The sequence below is a fragment of the Podarcis bocagei genome, assembly GCF_964188305.1.
Source record: "Podarcis bocagei genome assembly, chromosome: 16".
NCBI classification, from domain to species: domain Eukaryota; kingdom Metazoa; phylum Chordata; class Lepidosauria; order Squamata; family Lacertidae; genus Podarcis; species Podarcis bocagei.
Window position 1 is genome coordinate 2952380 of NC_138142.1, and position 25219 is coordinate 2977598.

A 25219-nucleotide genomic window follows, 5' to 3' on the forward strand; every position below is an offset into this window, starting at 1 on the left:
CTTCCACTACACCCACCCTTCACCAGCAGGCAGGTTACAACAATTACAAATGGAAAAGTTAAAACAAATAAGCTATTCCAATAGTCATGAACGTAACTTCTGTATTTTCTGCTCTTTTGAAATTGAACTGGGAAGTTACTCTTGGTACAAACCCAACAGCCTTCCCTTGATCTGTAGAAGTCAGTTTTACAATCTCGCCTGCTTGCACCTATATCTAATCTGCTCTCCGTGTCTGTCATCTGTTTGTGGCATATGGCTTGCCATGGATTCCATAGTACAAGGATATTCTTTATTATTGCACTGATTAAGGTAGCTTTAAAATCATAAATCAATTAGTGCAGTGATTTGTCTCAAATGGTGGGGCCGTCTCCGTCTCCTTGTGGGAGTGTGGGCAGGACACCTGAAGGTGAGGCATGTGGAGATACGGGGTGGCGGAAGAAAGATCTGTGGCAGACAGAGCAAGAATTGCTTTCTTCCTCTTGGCAGAGGTTTGAACATTGCAGTCATCCAACCTGTAGCTTTCTTGGCATGTCCAGTTAAAACAAGTATGGGGAACCTTTGGTCCTTCAGATGTTGCTCAACTACAACTCCCATCACCCCTAGACATCGGCCATTCTTCCTAGGACTGATTGGAGTTTAGCAAGACTTTGACAGCCAAAGGTTCCCTACTCTTCAGTTAAGGGGACATCAGGTAGTGTCAGGGACTGGCTGGACACTGATGAGTGGAGGCTGGATAAGGAGGAGAAAGGGGGTTGGAGACTGACTTGGAAGAAGGGACCAGTGATCTGGGGGAGCTTGTAACAGCCAGGAGAAGAGAATCAAAGACAGGAGATGCCTCACTGGGTACACACCTAGGAATAGCTGAGGGACGAAGGATTGAGGGACGTACCTTGTCCTAACGTGTAAGTGTACTTTTGAGAACAAAGAGTTAATTCCTTCCTCTGGACCTTCCTTGGCTGACAGCACTATGGCAGCTAGTCCATCAAACTCAGGATTGCCTATGATGGGCAGCAGCTTTCAAAGGCACATGGATGGAGAACTTACGGCTTCCAGATGTTGTTGTACTCCACCTCTCATCAGCCTCAGCCAGCAATGCAGAGGCCAGGGATGAGCGGAGTTGTAGTTCAGCAGCACCTGGAGAGTGGCAGGTTCCTGACACCTGGTGTACATGGTGCATGCAAAATGTGTATTTTGTTGTTGGACTCCATCTCCCATCAGTCCAAGGCATTATGGCCAAGCAGCAGGGATGATGGGAGTTGCAGCTGGAGTGTTGCTACACCTGGAGGAACACAGCTTCCCCTTCCCGGGACTAATGGTGTAACTCAGCTTTGTCAATGTTACTTGGCAACCAAGGTGATAGCATTTTTAATTTCACCCAGTGTTGCAATAAGATGGTTAGGAGAGAACTGGAACAGTGAATGTGTAGATGAGAGATTACAATTAAAAACAAACCAATAGAAAACCTCCTAAACATCTTCCTAAGTGGGGAAACAGTTGCAACACAAAATCTGTTATGTGCAACACAATTTTAAAAACACAGAGAGAGAGACGACAATAGTTTTATTTAGTATTATGAAACTAGCTTAAGTTATTTATTTAAATCATTTTTATGTTTTATTTTTATAAGTAACAGAACAATCGCAACACAAACACAGCTACATGTTGTACACAAAATAATTACATCAGCCATCTCTCGCTTCAAAAGAAACTAAAATGGCCTGAACACACAAATTCAAGCAGAAGCAAAAAAACAAAAACAAACCAGCTTTCCTTTTGCCCAGCAGGTCACACGAGGCCGAAGAGTCTCTCCCAAAGGATCTGAGGATTAGGAGGTCTGGGCTCCTTTGGATTGCTTCACATTTCCAAAAAAACAACCACCCCAACCTCTAAGAAGTATATAATCTAGCTCAAAATATCAATTAGAACATCACCTTAGTTGGTTAGAACATGTTGTTGATAATTCCAAGGTTGCAGGTTCAATCCCCGTCTGGGACAGCTTCATATCCCTGTATTGCAGTGGGCTTGGACTCGATGGCCCTCAGATTCTCTTCTACCTCTACAATTCTGTGATACAATAAAGACCCACATTTAAAGCAACATAATTAATAGAAGAACAAAAGGGTATTTTAAACATAAAAAAGAAAAAGAGATTACCAGTTTTAAAAAATACAATATAAAAATTCCACATAAAAAGAAAGTAACACAAAGAAATGACAATGTTACTGGTGGTTACAGTGTTGAACCCATAACCTGCAGGACCAGGGTTCAAATCCCCACTCGGCCCTGAAGATCGCTGGGTGGCCCTGGGCCTCTCAATATCACTCAGCCTCCCTCACAGGGTTGTTGAGGACAAAATGGGGAGGGTAAGAATTGTCTTTGCCCCCGAGCTCTCTAGAGGCAAGGGGGAGTATAAACATCGCAATAAATAAATGAAAGTGCAATATACCCCTACTCATAATTTGATATTGCATTAGACCATCTCAGGTATGTTGGATCTTGAGAAGAATGGTGCTTTATTCAGCAAACATTGTCTCCAATTTTACATACTAAATTTTTACTTTCCTTCTTTTACTCTAAGACCCATCTGCACTATACATTTTAATGTAGTCTCATACTGCTTTAAACAGTCATGGTTGTCCCCGCAATGCAGAATCCTGGAAACTGTAGTTTATTATAGAGGGTACTGAGAGCTGTTAGGAGGCCCCTATTCACCGCACAGAGCGACAATTCTCAGAGTAATTGAGCAATCAATCCCTCTTCCCAGTAAACTCGTTTGGGAGAAGCCATGGCTGTTTAAAGTGGTATGATACTGCTTTAAATGTATAGTTTTGTCATAACTGCATATTCAGAGAGCTATAGCAGGTCTCTGGTGGAACTACATTAAGCCTAATCTTTGAGCTTTTACACTGGACTAATATAATAATATAGATTAAAGGAAAGATTATTTTTAACATGCTTCTGATAAGTTATGTTATATTATTTATTACACTTTGCATCCCAAGGCACTTGAGATAGCATTTTTGTCTCGTAACAATTGTTACCTCATAGTTGCAGAAAAGCCAATGGTAAGGGCTATTTCCTGGGCCTTCTGCACTCCAGCCATGTTCTCTAAAATGGCAGGTTTGTGCTCTTTGTCAGGTTACAAAGACCAGGGGTGGTGACAGTCGGGTAAGTTGTATTTTTATGTGTATTTCAAACAAATACATAATTTTGTATGTCCCTTTATATTCTTTTGTTCTACCCCAAAGGGATTTCCCTAAAGGGATACAATTGTAAAAAATAGCTAACTTAGAACAAGGATATACAACAGCATAAAAGCAGCCAGGGCCAGCCCTGTCACTAGATAGAGGGAAGCAGTTGCCTCAAGCAGCTGGTTTTCGAATTCCAGAGGGGCAGTAAATTACGTATAGGTTAATGGACTGCTGTATTCTACTGCCAAGGGCAGGCACTTCACAGGATTGTCTGCTTCAGATCCCAAAATAATTAGGCAGGCCTGCAGAGGGACATCCCTTTTGCTGTTCCACCTCAGGCAGCATGATATATTGGGCCCTAAATGAGGGTATTTCAAGCCAGAGCTGGACAAGTTGACAGCTCTTTATTTGAAAGAATATCGAAACCTGGACAAGGAAAAACATTTCCACCCGGCGCATCACGGAGATTTAATAATGGCCACAGACTTGGACAACTTTGGTTGTCTGTGGTGGTATCCTTCTGGATACCAGTTGAGACAGATGTGGAAGGCAGTTAATAAGCAACAAAGAAAAGTAGTAGTTGCTGGGGAGCGCAAGTGAGGAGAGTGCTGTTGCGCTCTTGGCCTGCTTTGGGGCTTCACTCAGTTGGGAGAGCATGAGACTCTTCAGGGTCGTGGGTTTGAGCCCCACGTTGGGCAAAAGATTCCTGCATTGCAGGGGGTCGGACTAGATGACCCTCATGGTCCCCCCAAACTCTATAGTTCTATGATTCTATGAATTGTCGGTGCCTGGCATCTGGTTGGCTGCTGTGAGAATGGACTGCTGGAAGGGGAGCAGGGGACTTTGGTCTGATTCAGCCTGACCCATAGTGTTCTTTGGTTATCTTGTGTCAAGATAACAAAAAAGCCCTCTGGTGAATGACCTGTGTTTTCTTTGACCCTTACAAATTGTGACAATTTGCTATGCAGCAGGCAAAAACCAAATGGCACCAGCCAATCAGCCAAATGGACAAAATTCCTACCGGGCCCCTGCCCCCAAAGCAGATGATCCCATGACAGGCAATCGCAAGGTCAAGCAAACAACCCTGAACATAGGGAGGGAGGGTGGGTGATCCGATGCGCGCAGTGAAAAGAGGAAGCTCAGTGCTGCGCGCAGGGTATTTAAAAGCTATGGCTGTCAATCTTAAAATGGCAACATATAAATTTCCCCAGCAACAGATAGAACCCAATTGTAATGGTGGCTAACATTCTTTTCCCGCCCAGCAACAGTGGGGTGTCTTGTTAGCCCCCACCGCAACATGTGCTCTCCATGAAGGAGAACACGCTTTATCAAACTGCCATTATAAAAATTGATTGTGAAACCACACCTGGAACACTGTACCATTCTGGTTGCCCCACCTCAAAAGGAAAATGGCCCAAGGCATGTTGGCCAAGGTATGCTAAGTGTGCTGCAATATTTCAGTTAAATAAAAGCCCTGATGGAGTCAGAGAGGTTGCCTTTGGGAGAGGCTTCTTGTCATATATGAGTCACTGATCACTCTTCTCTTTAAGAAGGCAGATCTGCAAAGCAGCTCAGGTAGAAATTTCAGCACTAGCTTCCTCCTGACAGCAGGTAATTCTTATACCTGGACAGAGGTGGGAGTGTGAAGAGTTATGGGAGTCCATCAAGGATCAACGAGTAGATGTCTAGATGGTTTTTGCAGTAGGCTGGCAAAGGTTTCAGACTTGCTCTTAGCTCTAACAGACCCACCAAGTGGTCTGTCCCTATTTTCCAGGGATAGTCCCGGATTTACAGAAGCCTTCCCGGTTTCTGATTTGATCCTGGAATGGTTTTTGCTTAGGACATCTATTTTCATTGGAGAAATGTAGGAGGGTATGCATAGCTCACCTTGTACTAATTTCTTCTCTCTCTTCCTCATTGTTCCATACCTGTAGAATAGGAATATTAATAGGTTGTCTTTGATGAGTTCTTTATGACAGTTTTTGTATTTACACCCTTAATCTGTACTTAATCAGAATTAGCTGTGGGCTTTGTTATGCAGGTCATTTCAGTGGCCTGGTTAGGACACTGAACTGAGCCATGGTTTGTTTTATACCATGGCTTAATTGTGAATGTGCCTCCACCACCCCCATGGGTAGCACAAACAAGCGTTTGTGTAGCTTATGTGCGGTTTGTTGTGCAAACCTGAGTAGTATGAAACAACACATGAACACTAAGCCTGAAAAAAGCCGAGCTTAGGTCTTAGCTCATCAGTTGTAGCCTGTCTGAAACAAACCATGATTTGGGGTTACATGACAAACCAGGTTATATACGTGGTACCTGAGAAGGGTTGGAAGATGGAGAGGGGAAGAAGCATGTTCACAGTGAAGTCATGGTTTGGCTTAGCATGTCACATGAACAAGGCTGCTGTGTGACTCCTGGGGTCCATCTGGCAACTGACTCTACCCCTTCTGCCATCTTTCTGGCTTGTCCTCCAAGCTGCCATTTTGCACCTGGCGAGTTGGTGGCCCTTGGGGTGTTCTAGCTGAGAAAAACACCACGCAAATCCCAGAAGCCTTTGGGAAATTTGCTCACCCATGGAGGTAATGAGGTGTATCCAACTGAGTTTTCTTTGGAGTAGACCCATTGCAATTAACAAACTGGTTAGTCATGGTCCTTAGTTTCAGTGGGGCTCCTCAGAGTGGGACTAACATTTTGCACAACCCACTGGCTTCATTGCAAACCCTCTAGCTTTTGCAAGCCACAGTCATGGTGATTTGCCACAGGTGAGCGTCATTGTAACATCAGGAGCACCTCCCTTGACATGCTGGATTTTCTTATCTTTATGAGTGCTGGAATCTAAGGCATATATAAAAAAGGTAAAGGGACCCCAGACCATTAGGTCCAGTTGCGGACAACTCTGAGGTTGCACGCTCATCGCGCTCTATAGTCCGAGGGATTCAAACTGCCGACCTTCTGATTGGCAAGCCCTAGGCTCTGTGGTTTAGACCACAGCACAACCCGCATCCCTAAGGCATATGTACTCTCTGTCATATTGAAATAAAAGGGATTGTGCTTTTCCCTGCCACACACCCTGGTTGTGTCAACCATAAAACCAAGCACCACAGCAATAAATACTTTATCAAAGTAACTGTAATTAAGGAGATAAGATATTTAGTGGCTGGTGCTAGGAGGTATATTGCTTCAACAAGATAACTACTAGGCATAAAATGATTTTTTTTGGGGGGGGGGTTGAATTGTGTCTTGACTACTCTGGGTCAATGAACCTGGCCAGTCCTGCGGCAGAGGTTTTCCTCTGGCTGTCCCCACTGTCAGAGGTGACACATCTGGCAGCCAGGGAGGGGCGTTTTCAGTGTTGGCTCCTCATTTCTGGCCCATGCTTCCCAAACAAGCGAGGGATATACCTGGAGCCACTGTGATGTAGCTACTCCTAACTCCCATCAGCAAGCATGACCAATGGACAGGTACAATGTGAGGAATAGTTCACAACATCTGGGAGGCACCACATTGGCAGTGGAGGCTGGTCTATCAGGGCAAATGGGGCACTGCCCCACAAACTGGCCCCCACCTGCCTGCCACCCAGTGCAGAGGGAGGCACTGCCTATTACTGTAGCTTCCTCCTGCTTAGTCCAAGTGTTGCGCTTGTACTCAGCAGGAAGGAAGATTAGGACAAAAGTAGAATAGCAGGCTTTGCCTATCATTAGCTTTGGCGCCACCTAATGTTGGGCTCCCTGCCTCTCACCCTACCGGTCCCCATGGGCACCGGCTACCACTGCACATTTACTGCCTGTGGGGTAGAGGAATGTGACCAAAGATGGCAAGGTCAAATTCCTTCTCAGCTATGAAGTTCAGTGAGTGATGTTGGACCAGTCAGTATCTCTCTGCCTGACTGACTTCATAGATTTTCTTGTTTTTACAAGTGCTAGAATCTAGAGTATCTGTGCTTTCTGCCATGCTGAAATAAATAGTGTTGTGTTTCTCCCCCACTTCACTCCATGCCACTTGTGCCAGCCATAAAACCAAGAGCCCTGGAAATAAAGACTTTATCAAACTTTTAATGGTTGCTTTTTATTTTGCTATACTGTGACTTCTTTTAAAAAGTGACTTAGTGTTTTGCTGCTGCTATCTCATTTCATTGCTTTTTTTTTAAGGCTTTCATTTGGTTTTGTGTGCTGCTGCTGCTGTGAATTGATTTTTTTAGGCTGTCAATCCTGGAAGAGCAGTGTAAAAGTACTTAAATGGGGGAAAAGTTTTTAAAAGATAAAATCCATCTCTTTCCTCCTAATGCAGTTGACTGGCATTCCTATGAATTGCTCCATCAAGTTGCAGCTGAATCTTTTCATGAAGAGAGTCCCCGGCATTTGGTAGGTAGCAAAGTTCTCCAGGTGCCACGAGCCTGCTTGTTCTCCACCCTGTGACCCTCTGCTCTCTCCATCTTGGCTGTCCTTCTCATCCAGATCCACCCCTTCCTCAGCCAGCTTTGGCCAGATCAGGTTGCTGGGGGTTTATATACTGTAAATGGACAGAGCAGCGAATGTAAATTTTATCTGTGTACACTAGGCTAGTTTTTACACACCCACGCACACCCACCCCTGTATCCTCCATCCAGACAAGCAAGAGGCATTATCAGAATTCAGGGACCATATTCCAGCCATGCAAAACAGTTGAGGTGAAAAGCAGAGCAGTTACCGTGGGTGTTTCTGGAGTGAGAGGGCGGCCTGGGAAAACTTCTCTAGCCACGCAGGGCCGTATCTGGCTCCCTGGTCTGAGCTTCCCCACCAATGAGCTTTACAAAAAACCAAAGGTTTTGATGAGCGCATGTGTGCATGCATGCGCACACCTCCCCTCTCTACTCATGCAAGCAAGAGGCATTAATCACCGTTCAAGGTCATGCTCCATCCAGGTAACAGCATTCAAGGAGGGATGAATGCCTGGAGGAGCATTTTCCTTAAAACTATCTATAAGATCAACTATAGCTTGCCTGTACAGCAAAGGGATGTGGCCAGGGAAAGTGCCAAGGACCCAGTGCAGAGGCTTGGAGGGAAGCATTTGGCCCCTGGACCTGAGACCCTCCACCTCTGCCTTCTCATGTAACATTCAGCTGGGCCCTAAATCCAGAAAGGAATGTTGAACCAGCGGTCACACCATCAAAAGTTCTTGCAGTTCTCATTGTTGTCCTCTAATCTTTCAGGCAAACAGGGTCAATCAAGACAGTCGTGTTACCTCTCATTTGGTTCTCAGAGGTGAGTTGTGAGAAGCTTGCAGTGGGCTGAATCAGGCCAAACACTGTTGCTTCCTTTTTTATTTTTTTAAAGTGGGGGTGTTTAAACGTTTGTTGGTCTTGCGTAAGCCAATTTTGTAATGGCTTATTCAACACTTGGCTTCAAGTTTTAAATCTTTTCGCCATGGATCACGCCTCTGTCCAGAATAATCTCGTCTAGAAAAAGCTCCCCCACCCCACCCCTTTGTGAGAATGCAACTATTTTTGCCACTTTTGATACCGTCTGGATTAGGCTCTGCAAAATGAACCAAAAGAGGCTGATGTGCATGTAACATTGGCTCCCCTGCCAATCTAGGGCCACCCTTGGAAATTCTGCCTAGACCCTGGAGCCCAGGGGGACCTCTTCCAATCCCTAGGCCACCTTTCCTCTTGTGCCACCTTCCAGGGGCCGCCTGCTGGTGGTGAGCAGGGCCAGAGCCCTGTGTGCATCCTCTGAAGAGGGGGGCAACACAAGAACAGGCTTTTTCAATGATGACTCCCCCTTTAATTAATGCTCTCCACAGGAAAGCAGGCCTGGCGCCATCCATGTCAGCTTTTAAGCATCCTAGAGTAGCATCAGCTTTTTTTGCTGCTGTATCACACGGTTGACTTATGTTAAACTTACAATCTAACTCCCTAGATACTTTTCACATCTACTGCTGGCAATTCAGGTGTCCCCTGTGTTATATTAGGGTAGGGGTAGTACCTCTGGTGGGAGACACATTGTGCGCACATTGTCTACCTTTGGCCGCCACCTTGCACTCAGCTTATCACCTGTGGCTCCTCTAGAAGTTGTTAGCCGGTGACAGCAGTCCCATCCATTCAGGGAATGGCTTTGCCAGGCCAACTATACCAGGTGAGGGTAGACAGTGGGTCTCAAACCCTCAGTGAGTTAGGGACTTTGCCTGCATGCGAAAAGAGGCTCCAGCAGATTGAGCAGACGAGACCAATAGTGGATCCAAAGATCAAGAAGGCGGTTTCTGCTGTAGAGGGAAGTGAGGGGCAGATGGGGCTCTTCAACCCCATCTAGGAGAAGAAAAACTGATGCTAAACCTCCACTGCCTTGCGGGATATCTTTGGGAGAAGAAAAGGCTAAGGAGTAAACCCTACAAAATCTTGGGTGCAGTCCCTCACAGGGTTGGATAATGCCTTCTACACCTCCTTCCGGCAACTCTTGCAGCCAGACTGGTGCCAAACGTATTGCTCTACTTTCCTTTGGACCACATCAGTGAGGCTGAGGGGGGATCTTGTTGTCCGGGCAGCCCAGGAACTCCATACACAGGCTTGCGCTTCACCGCCAGAGGCACACTCCATTGTCTCGCAGGACAGACGGATGCCAGCAAAAGTAGTTATTCTCAACTTAAATGAAGAACCTGACATTTGTCCCTATTGAAATTCATTTTGTTAGTTTTGGCTCAGTTTTCCAATCTGATATAGTAAAGATTAATCAACAAAAGCTATTTTGTAAGTTGGAGAAAGAACTGGAATTCTGGAATTCCTAATCTATCTCTTGGTGTGGGAAAATACCCTACCCCAAATTGTAATTATACTACTAAGCATTCCGTTAGTTGTCCCATCTGAAATACTGTCAAAATACTACTACTACTACCACTACTACTATTACTACTTATTTATACCCCGCCCATCTTGCTGGGTTTCCCCAGCCACTCTGGGCAGCTTCCAACAAAATATTAAAATACAGTGGTCTGTTAAATGTTAAAAGCTTCCCTAAACAGGGCTGCCTTCAGATGCTTTCTAAAAGTCTGGTAGTTGTTGTTCTTTTTGAGCGGGCGTTCCACAGGGCTGGTGCCACTACCAAGAAGGCCCTCTTCCTGGTTTCCTGTAACTTGGCTTCTCACAGTGAGGGAACCGCCAGAAGGCCCTCAGCGCTGGACCTCAGTGTCTGGGCTGGACAATGGGGGTGGAGACGCTCCTTCAGGTATACTGGACCGAGGCCATTTAGGGCTTTAAAGGTCAGCACCAAGACCTTTGAATTGTGCTCGGAAACATACTGGGAGCCAATGTAGATCTTTCAAGACAGGTGTTATGTGGTCTCGGCGGCTGCTTCCGGTCACCAGTCTAGCTGCCGCATTCTGGATTAGTTGTAGTTTCCAGGTCACCTTCAAAGGCAGCCCCACATAGAGCGCACTGCAGTAGTCCAAGCGAGAGATAACTAGAGCATTCACCACTCTGGTGAGACAGTCTGCGGACAGATGGGGTCTCAGCCTGAGACAGAGATGCTACAGTATTTTATATGGAATGAAAAAAATCACCTAGGGTAGTGGACAAAACTCTGTATTTTATTTTTTTTAAAAACCAAGCAGTGGTGGTATGACAGTACCTAGCAGAAAGGGTACACAACAAAACTGACTAAGTTAAAAGAATGTTTTAAAGAAGATCCACTGTTGGAGGTGGAAGAATTGATAAAAAAGAGATATGCTTAAATATATGCTGTGTTTTAAAGTAAAGAATTGGGAATCTAAATTTGAAATTCTTCTCTCAGTATTAGCTTCTATAAGAACCTCTTCCAATATTTTCAAATTAGAGGTGCGACCTCTCTGATATGGGGAAGTCAGGAAAGAGGGAAATTGGAAATTCTATTTATCTCTCATTTGGATAAAAGCATAATTCTGTAAACTTCTGCAAGATTCTGTAAACTTTGGTTGAACTTGGATCAGAACCAGGATACATATGTTAGAAAATGGGTGTGAGGTTTGGATCAAAGAATAACCAGGCAACAATGGAACTTTATTTGGGACAATTTCCATTCTAATATAATTCCAGCAAACCTCTGTCAATGGTATGTAATGCCTTTTAAATTGAATTTAATATACAAATTAGGATTGGATAAATGTTGGGATATGTGGATCAAATAAAGCATATACATATATATCTTTTGGAATTCTTCTCAAATAGAAGTATTCTAGAAATTTGTTCAGGCGAATATCTCTGATATGTTAGGAAATCATATACGCTATGAACCTAAAATATTTCTGCCATTCTGGAAAATAATTCAAGAACTAGGGCTCAACCTTATAACTGCTGTTGTTTATAATATCTAAAAACGGGGCAGAGGGAGTATATATCTTACTGTATATGAATAGACTGAAAAAAATTGGTCCATAGTAACTGTGATTAAGCTAACATTACAAAATAATACATATAAACCAGCCAAACAAGTTCATGGGGAAATGAGTATTTTTTGTAATGTTTTGGAGCTGCAAGTCCAACCTTATGCTGCTTACAGCCTGATGTATCAGTATTTTTTATGCTCTTTATCTTTGGTTTATTAGGTTTATTCATAACCTTATTTATTTTAAAATATGGACACCCATTTCTTCATTTTGCGCAGAGCGGCGAGATCGAAGGTGATGTATTCACAATGTACCGTACCTTTATGGTGACTATCCCTGCGGTGCTGAACTATGCTCAGTATATCCTGGTCGCCCTGGGAGGTTTACTGCTTGCGACTGCAACTCTTCTTGGGCTCAGGAGCAAGGTAGGAATAAAACGACATCATTATTATCGATTGAATTATGTAAATTATTATTTCACTTTTCCATGTAAATATGCACTAAGCTGTTTATGACAAAAATCCAAATTGGTGCATAATTACAACATCAATAAAATAATAAATCAAATCAAAACTGAACCCCTGAAATCTTTGCTCCTTAAATCCCATGATTGACTTGCTTTCAAACTGGAAAATTCATATTTGTTTCAGAATGCAGGTTTTGGCTTTCCTTTTTATCCTCTCAGATTTTATAATGGAAGGCCAAAACTCAGAGCCAGGCTGTACGATCTGCAACAACTCCATGGTGTGACTCTTGATGGATTTGCACCACCAACTGAGGTGGCAATCTAAGGGGGTGGCATGCTTTCATTCCCATTTCCAATATGGGAAGTAGAATGGCAAGAAGAAGAAAAAGTCATATTTACATCCCACCACAAAAAAACCTAGTTTTCTACAAGTTGGGAGGTTTCTTGTATTTAACATGGTGTGCATTCAAAGATGCTATTTCCGCACCGGCTGCCGAAGCTGGTACATTCCTTGAACAACTGTCTGACGTGATTCTGTCACTCTTGAAGTTCAGCTGTATATTGAAAGCTTTGCTTTTAAAAATTAAATGAATGGCAAAGAAACAGAAAGTACCGGTAGTTGTTGTGGAAGGCTTAGAGGGAGATGTTTGAAAAGAACTTTATTCGCTTTCCAACCAGGAAGCACAGACCCCGGATACTCCTGATTCCACCCAAATACATACCTTGTAACTAAACTATATAATGACACTAGACAGGCAGTAATGAGATCTCAACTTTTTAGAGGCTGGAGAAGGGAGGTATAGAACCACACATTTCAGCCCAGAATTCTGCAGTTGAAATCTGCAGTATTAAAAAAAAATTAAATTAAAGGAAATGCCTACCTATCAGTTTTTAATCCCTATCTGCATTGAAGTGATTTGTCAAAAGGCTTGTGCATGCCATGACTTGAAAAGTCATTTCCAAGGATCTTTTGACAAGACACTTCACTTCCTGGATTTCTCACATCATGCGCATCCACACATTTTTAAAGTGTGCGGGAGGGGGCAAAGTTTGAGTGGCTTTGTTTAGAATGTGACTTGGAATTTTGTGCTGTACCAAAATAGTTACCAAATCAGTAGGGTGACGTGGCTATGAGTTTTCCCACTGGTGCCTTCTTCACTGGCAATGTTTTAAGCAGGGGCAGAGAACCCAATGTTTCCAAACTATAACTCCCACCACCCCGGTTATTGGCAATGCTTGCTGGGGCTGAAGGAGTTGGACTAGATGACCCTCAGGACCCCAACTTTACAATTCTATTATTCTATGACTTCTGGAGGGCCACTGGCTCCCCGCCCCTGATTAAAGGTGCTCTGCAAATCTCCTGGTCACCATCTGCCAAGGTTGGTAGTGCTACATTGTTAGCGTTGAAAGATGGATGACCAGTGATGTGAGTTCTTGCTGTCAAAGGGATATAGGTGTGCGCTAGATGTTCCATCTGGTGCATGGGATGAAGTGGACTCTGGGCAACCATAAGTTTGTTTGGAAGGTGCTCCAGTGATTTTGGCTGTGAGTTTTGAAGATAACACAAACAAGTATGTTAACGGGCTATTGGAGTAGGACAGCTTTCTCCAACGTGGTGCCCTCCAGATGCCCCTTCCCTGACCTTTGGCCATGCTGGCTGGGGCTGATGGTAGTTGCCATCCAAAACATTCCCACATTGGGGAAGACCAAGAGAGGGGCTAGTAAATTAGCTGCTTGCAATGGCAGACTGAGTAATTTTACAAAAAATGGGATTCCTATTAGTAAGCAAGTATATTTTCTTGCCCTGTGCTACAAGAAATTATTTTCCTGTTTTTGAAAACAGGAAAAACCTGTCCCTTCAAAAGCTTGCAAATGTTCACAGCCATGAGAGAAATCAGTTACCAGTTGAGTTGAGTTCAGCGTTACTAGGATTTCCTTTTGGAAACCTTTTCATGTGTGGCATGAAAAATAATTGCAATCTATATTTGAGGTGACCAGGGGGTTGGGGAGCTAGTAACGACAACAGCAACAGCAACAGCAGCAGCAGCAACAACAACAACAACAACAACAACAACAACAACAACAACAACAACAACAACATATTTATACCCTGCCCTCCCCGGCCAGAGCTGGGCTCAGGGCAGCTAACACCAGTAAAATTACAGTAAAAATATAATGGGGGCAGGGACCAATTTAAAATACAGGTTAAAGTGCGACTTAAAATGCAGCCTCATTTTAAAAGTAGCCCCTAGTTAGAAAGGAAGTTGTTTTTGCCCCTCCCCCATTCTTTGAAGCTGCCTGAAGGAGCCTCTCCTGTCTGCTCTGTGCTGCTTTGTATAATTGACTTAAGTCTGTTCAGTTGCAAATCCCTTTGTTGCAAAATGTTGCAGGAGGCAAGCTTAAGCAACCTGTTCTGGCACGACTCTCAAAACCATTTAAATTGATAGCATTGTATCTACTATTCATTAGGTTTGCTTTGAAGTTGGTCATGCTCCTCGGAAGTTGAAAAGTGTGTTGGAATCACAGAATCGAAAGGGACTCTGAGGGGCATCTAGTCCACCCCCTGCAACGCAGGAACCTTTTGGCCCAATGTGGGGCTCAAACCCACGACCCCGAGATTAAGAGCCTCATGCTCTACCAACTAAAATAAACTTCAAAACTGTATTAATTTAATCTTACCCAGTTTTCGCCAATTTAGGGAATCTAGGCACTACTCTAGGATTGAATGTGAGAAAAAAACAACTGAGGAATGTGGATGTCAGGGGTACACGGACAGAGGCACAGGGAAGGCAGGAGATGGAGAGCGATGGAGAGGAATCCCAGGACAGCGAGGAAGAGGATGACAATGATGCAAGGGATTCCATGAGTCTCTCCAGCGAATCAGAGGATTCCCAGAAAGGGGCGCCTGCACTCAGGGCAAGGGGAGCCCCAGGGGGAAAGTGTCAGGAGTGGGGGGCCAGCAGGGGACCCCAAAGCGGCAGCTGGGAATCAGGGCCAGCTTCCCCACCAGAGCGCAGCGAAGGGGGGGGGGGGAGGTTCCAGTGTGTCAGGAGAAACAGCTCCGGCAGCAGAGAAGGAGGAGGGCTCAGAGGAAGCCATTCTCCCGGAAGGGGAGGAGGGCAGTGAGGGGAGTAGCATAACTGTCAAAAGGAAGGTTAGAGGTTGGGCGCGCGCGCCAAGTTCAAATGTGGAGGCGTGCGGAAGTACAGGGAGCCCGGAGGAGGAGCCAGGGCCCAAAGCACGCAGGAGGGGGGGAGAGCAGTCTGAGGATTCAGCGTCAGGGGAATCCAGGAGGAGCGGAACCCCAGCGGGCAGAAGGACCCTGCGGAAAAGGAAAGAGAGAAAGAGGTGGAGCAGCGTATGCCTCTTAAACTGGTGTAGGGGAGGGACTGATTCAGAGGGGACTCCTACCGTCTAAGGTTAACAGACGTGGGGGCTGCACGCCTCGGTTGTGGAACTTACTATGAACTGAAATAAACATTCTTGTATATAAGAAGAACTTGGTGTTGGTCTTTGGTGAGCTGAGACCTGAGGCAGCCCTGACAGTTAAGAAGTAATAAAATAATAGATCTTATTCTAATTCCCCCTGCTAAAAAAATTGTGGTTTTTGCTGTCACCTGGTTATCTTGATCTACTGGGAAAAAGACACAGTAGCAAAGGTTGAGCAATCTGGTATGGATAGTAGTAGAGGGGTAATAACCTCACTCCTCAGATCTTTATAAAGAATGCAAGCTAGCAGCACATGAGCTATTGATTCAATACTGCCATCTCCACAGGGACAGTTTTCCTAGTGGAATTTTTAAAAATCGACCCTCAAGTACATCTGATGACTTTGGGCGTTCCCATCCATTCTCCCTCCCTGGGTTCTGGTGAGGTATGGCATGGCCTGTAGGATCAAATTTGGCAGACCCTGCCACCACCTGACCAGTGCTGGAAGCCTGGCTTGCTGCAATAGGGAAGGACTACTCGGAGGAAAGGTGTATAGCTCAGTGATCCAGGTTCAGTCTCTCGGGTGCTGTAGTCTTTCCCCTTTGTTGCCTCCAAAGTTTGGCAGCCTCTGAAGTCAGAACAGGGACTAGATGGGTAGATATGTTCCTTGTTTAAGATCAAGAAGTGGTGGTGAGGATTTCAGCTCAGGATCAGAGTTGGGATTTTGATGTGCTCTTGTTTTTCTTAAGCAGCAGGTCCCTAGGTTGCCTGCCCAAATACTTTCAGGCAGGAATGGAAAAAAAGTCAAAAACAGAATGAAAAAGGCTGAACTTTGTAGGGGGAGGAATGAAGAGTTATTGAAGCAAGCAGGGTGCTCAATTCCTGGGTCAGAGACTATACTGAGGCCAGTCAGAAGCACATTACTCATTCCTTGTGGTTTTATTGTTTGTTTGGAATGCCTCTGGTCATGTGCAGTGTGCCTTTGAGCTAATACACCGGAGGGGGATCCTGGCTGTTTTGCAGGGAGAAGGGTTTACAGGCAGCGGGGTGGGTGGGTGTGATTTCTCTCCACCTGCCCCCAACCCCCACTTCTCTTTTCATGAATAAAACACTTAATTTGGTTCCAAATAACTACTTGGTGGGTGTACAAACTCTGAGTAGCTTCATGCAGGCATAGATCACTTGATTACTGTGTCTTCGACAAAAGGCAGCTAAATGTGTAAACTGGCAGTTTTTGAAAAGTGGTGTGTTAATCATACGTATCAGAAATGGGGTCAGAAATGGCCAATTTCAGCAATTCCCAAATCACATGCTCTCTTGAAGACACTGGGATTTCCCCTATATTTATCACCAGCCCTCATTCTTCTGACAAATTCCTTATCCAAAATACCATATTTTGTGTTTTTTATATTCTAATTTTATGTTGTGAACCACCCCGAGATCTACGGGCGTAGGGTATACAAGTGCATCCTCCAGATGTTGTTGACCCCAATGCCCATCAACCCCAGCAAGCACAGCTCCCCTTTCCCCGCCCTGAAAATTTGGGGAAATGCTGGCCCATTAGATTCACGTCATCCTTGATGTGAAGAGATGAGTGATGAGTAGACATAGAAGTTTGGACCAAACTATAGTTCTTTACAGGGTTGGCAATCTGTGGCTTGTCAGCAGTTGCAGGACCACAGCTCACATCTCATCTGGCCATTGGCCATGTTGGCCGGGGGCTGAAGGGACTTCTTAAGTTCAGCAATATTTAGTTGACATTTATCTCGCACCTTTCTTCCAACACGTGATCAAAGGCAGCATAAATGCAATTTCCAGGTGGCACCCATCCCAGCCACTGACCAGATCCAAACCTACTTAGCTTCAGCAAGCTGGTGGCCTCATGTACCAAGATCCATCCTCCAGGACCCATCTTCTACCCATATGATGTTGCTGTTGTTCACAAATCAGCCACTTTCCTTCCTCCTTCCAGTAGTAATAACAGTTACTGGTTGCTGATCAAAAAAGTTATCAAATTGTCCTATTGGGAAGTTGTCCTATTGGCAAGTTGTCCTATTGGGAAGACCCAGTTTTCTGAGTGCATGTTCTGGAAGTTGGGCAATAGGGGCAGTACAGGATTCCTTTTGGTGTACCGACCTCCCCGCTGCACCAAGGATTCCCTGCCCGAGCTGCTCCAGGTCGTGGCGGATGTTCTCCTGGAGACACCTAGCCTGGTCGTCCTAGGGGATTTTAACATCCATGCCGACACGACCTTACAAGGGGCCGCTCGGGACTTCGTGGAAAGCATGGCCTCCATGGGGCTGTCCCTGAATAAGTCTGGCCCAACCCATAGCCGTGGACATGCCTTGGACCTGGTGTTTACCTCTATGGATGTTGGTGATCTGACACTAAGTAAAAGCGAAATGAAAGAAGTGCCATGGTCAGATCACTTCCTGGTGCAACTGGACTTCTCTGCGACCCATCCCCTCTGCAGGGAGGTGGGACCAATTCGGATGGTCCGCCCCCGCCACTTAATGGATCCAAATGGTTTCCAGAGAGTGGTAGGGGATGCTTTATCCCATGTTGATGGCCTTTCAGCCGATTCCCTGGTGGCCCGCTGGAATGTGGAGTTAACCAGGGCTATTGACTGTTTGGCTCCGAAGCGCCCTCTCCGATTGCATGGAGCCCGGACAGCCCCGTGGTTTTCCACGGATCTGAGGGCAATGAAACAATCGTTGAGACGGCTAGAGCGCCGGTGGCGGATAACTCATTCCGAATCTGACCGGACACAGGTTAGAGCTCAACGTCGAGCCTACCAAGTGGCGATAGCGACGGCGAAGAAGAATTTCTTCACCGCCTCTATTGCATCTGCAGAAAACAGCAGCAGGAGACTTTTTCAGGTGGTTCACAATTTAGCGGAACCACCTGCAACATCGGGGCCCAGTACGGGCCACATGTTCTCCTGCAATGATTTTGCAAAGTTTTTTGCAGATAAAATCGCCCAGATTCGGGAAGAAGTAGACTCCACCGTGGGAGCAGGGCCGGGGCGGGAGAGTGCTAGAGTTCTGTCTAGTCAAGTTGAGTGGGATCAATTTCAATCTGTTACCTCCGAGGATGTGGACAGGCTGCTTGGACGAGTGAAACCAACCACCTGTCTCCTGGATCCTTGCCCATCCTGGCTTATAAAAGCTAGCCGGGAAGGACTGGGCGATGGGCTTCGTGGGGTGGTGAATGCTTCCCTCCGTGAGGGAGCCTTCCCAGACCCGCTGAAAGAGGCGGTTATTAAACCGCTTCTTAAAAAACCATCTTTAGATGCGGCCACGATGGCCAACTATCGCCCAGTCTCAAATCTTCCATTCCTGGGCAAGGTGATTGAGCGAGTGGTTGCTGAACAACTCCAGGCACGCCTGGAAGAAGCGGACCATTTGGATCCCTTCCAGTCGGGATTCAGGCCTCATCATGGGACTGAAACTGCCTTGGTCGCACTGGTTGATGATCTCCGGCGGGCTAGGGACAAAGGTGAGAGCTGTTTCCTAGTTCTGCTGGATCTCTCAGCGGCGTTTGATACCATCGACCATAGCATCCTTCTGGACCGTCTTGAGGGGCTGGGAGCTGGGGGCACTGTTATACAGTGGTTCCGCTCCTTCCTCCTGGGCCGTGTTCAGAAAGTGGTGGTGGGGGATGAGTGTTCAGACCCTTGGGCCCTCACTTGTGGGGTGCCTCAGGGTTCTGTCCTCTCCCCCATGCTTTTTAACATCTATATGAAGCCGCTGGGAGAGATCATCAGGAGGTTTGGGCTGGGTGTTCATCAGTATGCGGATGACACCCAGCTCTACCTCTCTTTTAAATCAGAACCAGTGAAGGCGGTGAAGGTCCTGTGTGAGTGTCTGGAGGCGGTTGGAGGATGGATGGCGGCTAACAGATTGAGGTTGAATCCTGACAAGACAGAAGTACTGTTTTTGGGGGACAGGAGGCGGGCAGGTGTGGAGGATTCCCTGGTCCTGAATGGGGTAACTGTGCCCCTGAAGGACCAGGTGCGCAGCCTGGGAGTCATTTTGGACTCACGGCTGTCCATGGAGGCACAGGTCAAATCTGTGTCCAGGGCAGCTGTTTACCAGCTCCATCTGGTACGTAGGCTGAGACCCTATCTGCCTGCGGACTGTCTCGCCAGAGTGGTGCATGCTCTGGTTATCTCCCGCTTGGACTACTGCAATGCGCTCTACGTGGGGCTACCTTTGAAGGTGACGCGGAAACTACAACTAATCCAGAATGCGGCAGCTAGACTGGTGACTGGGAGCGGCCGCCGAGACCATATAACACCGGTCTTGAAAGACCTGCATTGGCTCCCAGTACGTTTCCGAGCACAATTCAAAGTGTTGGTGCTGACCTTTAAAGCCCTAAACGGCCTCGGTCCAGTATACCTGAAGGAGCGTCTCCACCCCCATCAGTCTGCCCGGACGCTGAGGTCCAGCGCCGAGGGCCTTCTGGCGGTTCCCTCATTGCGAGAAGTGAGGCTACAGGGAACCAGACAGAGGGCCTTCTCGGTAGTGGCGCCCGCCCTGTGGAACACCCTTCCAGCAGATGTCAAAGCGATAAACAACTATCTGACATTCAGGAGACATCTTAAGGCAGCCCTGTTCAGGGAAGTTTTTAACGTGTGACATTTTACTGTATTTTTGGTTTTTATGGAAGCCGCCCAGAGTGGCTGGGGAGGCCCAGCCAGATGGGCGGGGTATAAATAATAAATTATTATTATTATTATTATTATTATTATTATTATTATTATTATTATTATTATTATTATTATTATTATTATTATATTATTATTATCAAATGTTCTGCTGTCCTGACTACACTCTAAATTTAGAGTTTTTCTGTCTTCCTTCCCACCCCACTGCTATTACATTTTAAAAAGTCATACATTAGCTAATTTGTGAATAATGTGTCCAGTTTGGTCCTGTGCAATACTGATTCAATGGACAAAATTCCCCTATGAAGGCATAGCGCTGGTAGTTTGTTCATTAAGGGCTGTTAAGTAGCCTTGCAGTTCCAACTAGAGTGCATTCCTTGATTTCCTTAGCTGATTGTTTTAATATTCATAAAACTTTTAAGCATGATTTTTTTAATCAGCTGGAGTTCTTCTGAGATGCTGCCACTGTTGGACATAAAAGTATAAGAAGGTTGAATCCTGATTCCTTAAAACCCACTTTGTTTTAAACAAGAAGAATTCCTTCCAACTCAATTGCACAGCTATCTGTGATTCGTAGCCTGGATTAGCAAGTGAAAAATATGACTATAGTAATTAAATGAAGTTCTAATCTCACTCAAGCCAGTTGAGAATGGTGTTCCCGTGAAATCTTCATTCTCTCAACAGACATTGAAAGATGGGCCCCCTGAGATGCGGACCCAGTCTGCCCCAAAATTTTCTAATCCTGGATCCCGCCCTGGCTATAAGTATCGGGGCCCACAGGTAAGAGCCCCCTATATGGGAAGCCTTATCCTGAAAAAGCCGGGCATGCAAACAGAGAACTCTCTCTCTCTCGCTGCTTCTTGCCCCATTGGGAAATCTGAGCAAAGTGGAAGTGGCAGAGGGACAAGGAGAGCCAAACACTTTGCCTGGAGCCCAAGACGTGCAAATGCCTGAGCCAGCCGTGATGCATGGCCAAGTTCTGTCTGTCTGTCTTTCTCTCTCTCTCGTCGTTGGGCTGGCAGTCTATAAGGGTGGCCTCCCTTGTAAGCTGGTTGTGTGGACAGACAGATTGAAAAGCCCCCCGTGAACTAAAATAACATACAGGGTGTGTGTGTGGGTGTGTATAACTCATAGGGGAAGCTTGCAGACTTATAACTCTTGCCTTAAATTTCCAAAGGGAGAAGATTTGAGTTTTTAAAGCATTTCTTTAAAAAAACAAGAGAGAGAGAGATGTGAACAAACCATTTTTGAATCTGGCTTGAGAACCAACTTTTTTAAAAAAATAAATCCTAAATAACACTTGACATCTCTTAATAAATCTAAGATGGAAATCATCTTGTATCTAGAAAACCAAATCTTTTCTACCAAACATTGAATAAATTAGACTCCATAAATTAGTTCCAGTGATTACTTTGATCTTATTCTTCAGGTGAAATTATTATTTTTAAAAAAACAAAATCATCCCTCACTTAAATGATAATCTTCTCCTTTCTTCAGATAAATAACCAAACAGACCTAGTAGTAGAGCATAAAAACACTGTTTAAACCAGACTGATTGTTTTCTAGGGAAAGCTCTTTTTATTTTGGAGTAGTAATAAGGGGTCAGGACCTAAAGGGACCGACCCCATCTCCAAAGAAAAAAACATCTACTCAGCAGCTCGGAAGGAAGCGAAACTATAGGTGGATACATGACAATAAAAGGTAATGTCAACCATTGTAAAACCAAAGTATCTTCATTCTGTTTAAAACCTTCTTGGTTTTAAACGGCTGCTTTAGTGGTTGGGTGCTTTTAAAATGATGTAGGTGCAACGGTGGGCATCTTGAGTTCCACCCAGGTAATCCCTCTTGCTCACAACAGCCTCCTGGGATCCCCTTCCTCCAGCACCCCATGCCCTGCTATTGCTCACCTCATTTTTCTTGAAAATAATGATGATGATGATAAAGCTGGATCCAAGTTTATGAAGGCCTGCTTGGGATTTTGGGAATTAACTCTTTGCTATAATTCCAATGTAAGAAATACATTCTGGATCAGACATCCTAGTCCACATTGTTTTTGAAGGTGTCTTTTGAAACTATCTACACACAGCTCCTGGTGTTTGGGAGCTTTCAGCATCCGAACATGGGGTTTTTGTTTTAGTTACCAACAGCCTTGCTAAGATTTCTTCTCCAGGAATTTGCCTCAATGTTGTTGTTTTTTAATGCCATCTAAACAAGGTCCATTATCTTACAACGGTGAATCTTATCAGGTATGTATTGTGCTAAGAAGTTGCCTATTCTTGGTCTGTCCAGAATTACTGCCTTTTGGCTTTATTTATATTCTAGCGTTATTGGAAAGATGAAATATAAGACAGCGAAACAGATAAAGCTGTTGGTTTATTCTGACCAGCTGCTGTAGGTGTGAAGGTAATGTGAGCTTTAGATATTTGTGCAGTTTGCATATTCTTACACAGATGGAAATTAGCCTAATGGAGGGATGTATCAATTCTGCCCCATCAATATCTTGTTCAAAGGTGCCCTTGTCTGGTAAAGGTTGGTAATGTGAGGGGAAACTTCAGTCACCTCAGTGTGGTAAAAGATTGAGGCTGTGTTTGGATGTAACACTGGACTATGGTGTAGTGACTGGGGCTCAGGCTTGGCTACTCTTCCCCTTTCTCCTTTTCCAGCATGGCTAGGTGGAAACGGGAAGCTTTCACTTCTGTGCTTAGCTGCAGCTTAGCATTCTGTCCAAACCTGGCCAAGCCAAGGCTAGTCAGCTATGGCTTCCTTCAGCCTTTATCACCCTGGTGCCCTACAGAATTTTTGGATGACAACTCCTATCATCTCATACTACTGGCTATGCTGACTAGGCATGATTGGAATTGTAGTTCAGAACATCTGAAACAAGCAAATTTCAAAACTGTAGTCTTTGAAGCTGGCATGTTGTTTTGTTTTTAAAAAACAGAATTAAAATTAATCACAGTGTCTGGACACAACACTAAACTATGGTTTGTTTAAAATGGAAGTGAGAGCTCATAGCCACACTGAAGAGGAACAGAAAGGGAACAAGCCTGAGGCTCTTGCACACAAACACTTAGCTAGCTGTGCTGTTGGTGTTGCATGTGAAGCAGGCCAGATTCCTGCTGTGTGGAGGTGTGTTCTGGTAAAATGTTCACTTTCTGCAATGGATGTGGTACAGTGGTACCTCGGTTCTCAAATGAAATCTGTTCTGGAAGCCCATTTGGCTTCCGAAATGTTCAAAAACCAAGGTGCGGCTTCCCATTGGTTGTAATAGCTTCTTGCACTCAGCAGAAGCCGCGTCGCACGTTTGGGTTCCGAAAAACGTTTGAAAACAAAAGCATTTACTTCTGGGTTTTTGGCATTCGGGAGCTGAAATGTACGATAACGGAGGCACTTGGGAACCGAGGTTCCACTGTAAGCTGACTCTCCACACCAGGATTTATAAGAAGGATCAGCCCAACTGAAGCATATGCTCTCCTTTCTGACAGTCCAGGTTCTAACTAGACTTTTCTTGCTTCTTTCAGAGAGATGCTCAAGCAAAGACTCCACAGATGCCAAATCTACCAAACGGCCAAATTCAGGATTCAGAAACTACCCCTCTTCTGCAAAAGGACATAAACACAGTTCACTCCAGCATTTTTCCTGATACTTGATACCTCTGTTCCTCTTTGCCAAGGATCCTTAATGAGCTATTACCAATCTATGTGGCCTGGGTGTGGGTGGGCCCAGCAGAACAAACTCAGGTGTATTTGCACTGACTCTGGAAGAGTGATAGGTGCACGTGGTTCTTCTCTTCTTACACTACAGTAGCTTTCCAGAAAGCTGACCCTTTTGAAAAAGTAAAGGTGGTTATCTCCATGCCCTGAGATTTTAGTGCCTTCACTCCCACAGCACCACCTTCCTATTACAACCTATCAAAAGTTTCATGTAAGAATTAAAATTGGGTGGGTTTGGAGAGCAGGGTGGAATTTGCATCTGTGGAAGCTACATAGGCAAGATGTCAGAGTCTCTCCCTGATTTTATCCCGAGCACAACGCCTTACACTCCACAAGCAATTAAATGCTGTTGTCATTTTTGTATGTTTAAACCCAGCTGGAAACATGATGCATCCTTCCTTGCTCATGCGCGCACAAACGACACTTGGTTTTCAATGCACAGCATTACAGGAGAAACACTCGGTTCTTCTCCACATCAGGGTTGCTGAGGGTTATAACAACACGGTGCTAATTTTGGGGTGACAGAAGGGAAAGTGCCTTTATCTTAAGATTATTCTGGGAACCAGAGTGGCACAGTATCCTTGACTTAGCTCACCACCACCAAAGTGTTTCCAGTTTCAGACTTCTAAGACTTTCCACCTTATCCCAGCTTTGCTACTGGAAAGGACCTGTTTTTAACAACTGTTGCCAAACACCATTTCATCCTATTTCCCATGCCATAGTATACAGAGAATATTCCAGATGTGTGTCTTTTTTCAAGAGAAAAATTAAAGTACTCTGAGTCTTTCATTAAGGTCTTTCATTCTTAGTGTGTCAATGCAGGGTTGTGAAGAGGGGAAGAGGGAGAGAAGCATTTTAGTGTTGGCCTGTCAAAACAGTCTTAGCGTGTGTGGTGGGGGTGGTAATAATAATAATAATAATAATAATAATAATAATAATAATAATAATAATAATAATAATAATTTATTTTTTGTACCCCGCCCATCTGGCTGGGTTTCCCCAGCCACTCAGGGCAGCTTCCAACAAAGACAAAAAATACAGTAAAATATCACAGATTAAAAACTTCCCTGAACAGGGCTGCCTTAAGATGTCTTCTAAACGTACTGGGAGCCAATGTAGGTCTTTCAAGACCGGTGTTATGTGGTCTCGGCAGCCGCCCCCAGTCACCAGTCTAGCTGCCGCATTCTGGATTAGTTGTAGTTTCCGAGTCACCTTCAAAGGTAGCCCCACGTAGAGCGCATTGCAGTAGTCCAAGCAGGAGATAACTAGAGCATGCACCACTCTGGCGAGACAGTCCGCGGGCAGGTAGGGTCTCAGCCTGCGTACCAGGTGGAGTTGGTAGACAGCTGCCCTGGATACAGAATTGACCTGCGCCTCCATGGACAGCTGTGAGTCCAAAATGACTCCCAGGCTGCGA

General features: G+C 45.1%; 1 protein-coding gene across 3 annotated transcripts in view; it reads left to right on the forward strand.

Annotated features, from left to right (window-relative positions):
* SCARB1 (scavenger receptor class B member 1) overlaps window positions 1-24591 on the forward strand; it is a 55221-nt gene extending 30630 nt beyond the window's left edge. Inside the window, exons 9-14 of one of the 3 annotated variants that reach the window (XM_081174473.1) lie at window positions 7482-7555; window positions 8383-8434; window positions 11804-11950; window positions 20774-20869; window positions 21656-21790; window positions 23611-23745. In XM_081174473.1, coding sequence (XP_081030599.1) covers window positions 7482-7555; window positions 8383-8434; window positions 11804-11950; window positions 20774-20869; window positions 21656-21769 — 483 coding nt within the window. In that variant the 3' untranslated portion in view covers window positions 21770-21790; window positions 23611-23745. Of the gene's footprint in view, window positions 1-7481; window positions 7556-8382; window positions 8435-11803; window positions 11951-20773; window positions 20870-21655; window positions 21791-23610 lie in introns of all 3 variants that reach the window. The other 2 variants (XM_081174475.1, XM_081174474.1) reach the window with 2 other exon arrangements.
* Window positions 24592-25219: the final 628 nt, after the last annotated feature.